At 44.1% G+C, this 3,242-nt stretch overlaps 1 protein-coding gene across 1 annotated transcript in view; it reads right to left on the bottom strand.

The window, feature by feature from the left end:
• Positions 1-1,904: 1,904 nt before the first annotated feature.
• Positions 1,905-3,242, bottom strand: part of LOC109999549 (adenosine receptor A2b) — a 6,603-nt gene continuing 5,265 nt past the window's right edge. The window contains exon 2 of the mRNA XM_029281344.2: positions 1,905-3,242. This exon is cut by the window's right edge and continues 316 nt beyond it. Within this exon, the coding sequence (XP_029137177.2) occupies positions 2,489-3,242 (754 nt within the window). The 3' untranslated portion in view covers positions 1,905-2,488.

Here is a 3,242-nt window from a genome sequence, read left to right as displayed (position 1 = left end):
TGAGCTTTATTGTAACACACTTCAAGGACAGTGACGTCGACACGTACCTTTCTGATTTATTTTTCTTCTTCCTGACTCCCTCACCTTGATTTCTTCGCTCTCTCTGACGCACTTTGTGGTAATGCACTTTGCAGGAAGTCCCAACTATTTCACGATTCCTTTCTTCTCTCTGCAGCTCGAGTACAATGTGGGCAGCTCAAGCACCATCGTGTGCTGAGCATGCTGTGAAGAGGATCCTCAGAAGAAAGCTGTGATGTAAGCCTGAGAGACCCTTTCCTCTCAAGTGTACTCCCAGTGATCAGCAAGTCATGCAAATCTTTGATGTACGTCACTTCTCTGTTATATCATCCTCTGAAGATGTCACAAGTCAAAACTTAAGTCGTCCTCATTAGTACGAGAGGAATCTAAACTACGACTTCCAGGTTTGATGCTTTCCCATAAAAGGAAGAATGTGCAACATGTTGCATATAAAGACAGCAGAAATCCCCGCTGGCTGTGTTGTTGTCAGAGCCGTGTTTACATGGACGGGACGGCCGGCTCCTCCCCTTGTGTATAAAAGCTGTTTTAGTCAAGAACTAGAGAGAAGAAGAAGAACATACTCACTGATTATTTGGATGTTAGTAAGAGTTTTTAGATCACGCTCATTCTGTGTCAGTTTACATGAAATGTGAAGCTACGAGCTAACTAAAGAGCGCTAACATTAGCATGCTAACACAACAATGCAGGTCACAGGTGATCGCAGCTCGAGCTGAGGAAGATTTTGTCCGCCGCTTGCGCTTAACTCCTTTGTGTGAACACAAGTGGAGGGGGGGTTGGAGGTGTGTCTCTGGAGGAGAGCGGAGGCTTCAGGATGGAGGAGGCGTGGCCAAACAGCAGTTTTTATTTGGTTTCATGCTGGTGCTCGAGGGGCGACATCTTCTGGATCATAAAGTCGCACAATCTTCGTTTAATAAGGAATCATATCTTCACTTAATGCCTGTGAAATGAATTAAGTTATTTCTCTGCTCGTTGAGGTGACTCTGATGTATGGGATCGACAGATAAAGTGCTGCATGTGAAGGAGAGAGACGCACAGTGACTGTGGCCAGAAAAAGGTTTTTTTAAAAATGCAGCGGTTGTGAAATATGCAAAAAGGTCGTTGTTTTTCATGTTTAATTTCTCTTGTGTCAATCACTTCAGCAGCAACTTGAATGAAACAACAGAAAAGTTCCTTTATGTTTCATCAGTCCTCGCCCGCTGCTACACAAACTCATTTTAAATTTAAACAGAAGTTGTGCAATGAATGCTGAGGTTTTTTTTACAGCAGGTATCTTTTCGTCTTAGTGTCACAGCCACACTTGTGCCAACAAATGTGTTTTTTCTTTTCGATTCCCTACGTCTTAGTTGTTCCTAAAGACCTGCTCCAACTTCCACCTCAACGGCAAGGAAGTGTGGACAAAGGGAACACAAAGGAAAAATCCTTTCTGCATATTATCCCATATGCTCTTTTTGTAAAGCGTCTCAAGATAACACTTATTATGAATTGGCCTTGATCAAATAATGATTGATTGATACTTGTTGGATGACCCTTAATCTTATACATCCGGCACATCTTTAGCAGAAAATGTCATTGTTTAAAAAAAGAACGCAATCTCTGGAGCTCCACAGTCAATGTGACATGTCTCCTGCTGCACAGAGGATTGTAGGTATGCATGAATGCCCACTGCAAAATGCAAGAGGATGAAGTGGGTCTGTCATTAATGTTTCATCTTGTTTTTGGCAAAAAAAAAATGTTTGGAAGAATGAATGTTGATTGAAGTGCAGGCTGTGTGTCTTTGAAGCAGGCATGGTGCACTCGGCACCATATTTCTTGGCACATCAGTGCGGGTTTGCCTTCAATGGAAAAATCAAACCAACCTGCAACAGTTTGGCAACAATAATAAAGTTTTATTATAGTGGCACATCCAAAACTCACAAATATTAAAGGTTTGTCTGCGACCTTTATTTAGAAATGTGAACTTCACCACAGAGCTCTGCATGGGTCGAGCTGATGTCAGATTTTTTTTGACATAGAGGAACACTGACCAAGCTGCCATATTTAATGAGCATGTTGCAATGATTCATTATCACCCTGAAAAAACTAAAAACCTGCAGAAATATCTCAGACATATCTTCTCTGACATCCACATTCAGCCTCATACACTGACGGCAGATTTGTCTTGTAGCATGTTTTAATAGATCACACTCTGCTAAACAACCATGATTCAACAGACTGAAGCAAGCTTCTGTAATGTTACACAGAACAAGACAAACGCTCACAAAGAGGAGCAGTTCATATCCAACATTTGTGAACACCTAAAATCTTTCCATGCTATGTTCAAAAGAAACTTTGTTATACCACAACAGCAATCCATCAAACATGCAGATACGTCTCTTAGCGAGTGTGTTAGAGTTTGTTTAACAAGCATTTATAAGATGCAGTTCTCTTGATCTTTGGTCCCTGATTTTTTTTAGGATTTGGTCAAGTCTTTTCTCTGGAAAGGCATGAGGAGTTTGTGTGCTCTCAGTCTGAACTTCTGATCCCTCACACTGTAAATGATCACATTCCAGCAGCTGTTGGAGGCCAAAATCCAGAAGGCAAAAAAGGAAAAGTTGCACCATTTATTCCCCAAAACGTTCCCGACCACGAAGACAGCGATGGGCGTGAATGATGCGGTAAACGCCACGGTCAGTGTCCCTATTGTTTTGGCTGCTTTGATGTCGGAGAAGGTGGGTTTGGAGGTGCTTTGGCACTCGGACTCGGCTAGGTGTTTCCTGCGCCTCGAGTGCTGCCGGATGCTGGACAGAGAGATGATGTTGATGACCACGGTCCCTCCCAGGAGGGTGAAGTCGAATGCGGGGAAGAGGAGGAGGATGTTCCAGGCCTGGCTGGGGAACTCGCCGATAGTCCCCAGAGCGTAGTTACACATCCGGCTGCAGGAGTTGTACTCCAGAGCGATCTCGTTGCTGAAAACCATCGGAGACACGGCCAGGAAGAAGCTCCCCACCCAGGACAGGATGATGAGGATCATGGTTCTTTTGCGCGTGATCACAGAGTCTTTGTGCAGCGGCCTCAACACGGCGATGCTCCTCTCGATCGTCAGCAGGAAAATGGTCGTGATGGAAACCAAAGTGCACCCAGCGAAGATGGGTCCGATGACGTTGCACGGGTGGAAACTCACCAACTGCGAGTTATATGAAGTCCACTCTGGTGCAGAGTCGGTC

Source organism: Labrus bergylta, chromosome 8 (assembly GCF_963930695.1).
Source record: "Labrus bergylta chromosome 8, fLabBer1.1, whole genome shotgun sequence".
Classification (NCBI taxonomy): Eukaryota; Metazoa; Chordata; class Actinopteri; order Labriformes; family Labridae; genus Labrus; species Labrus bergylta.
This window is presented reverse-complemented; position numbering and strand designations above follow the sequence as displayed.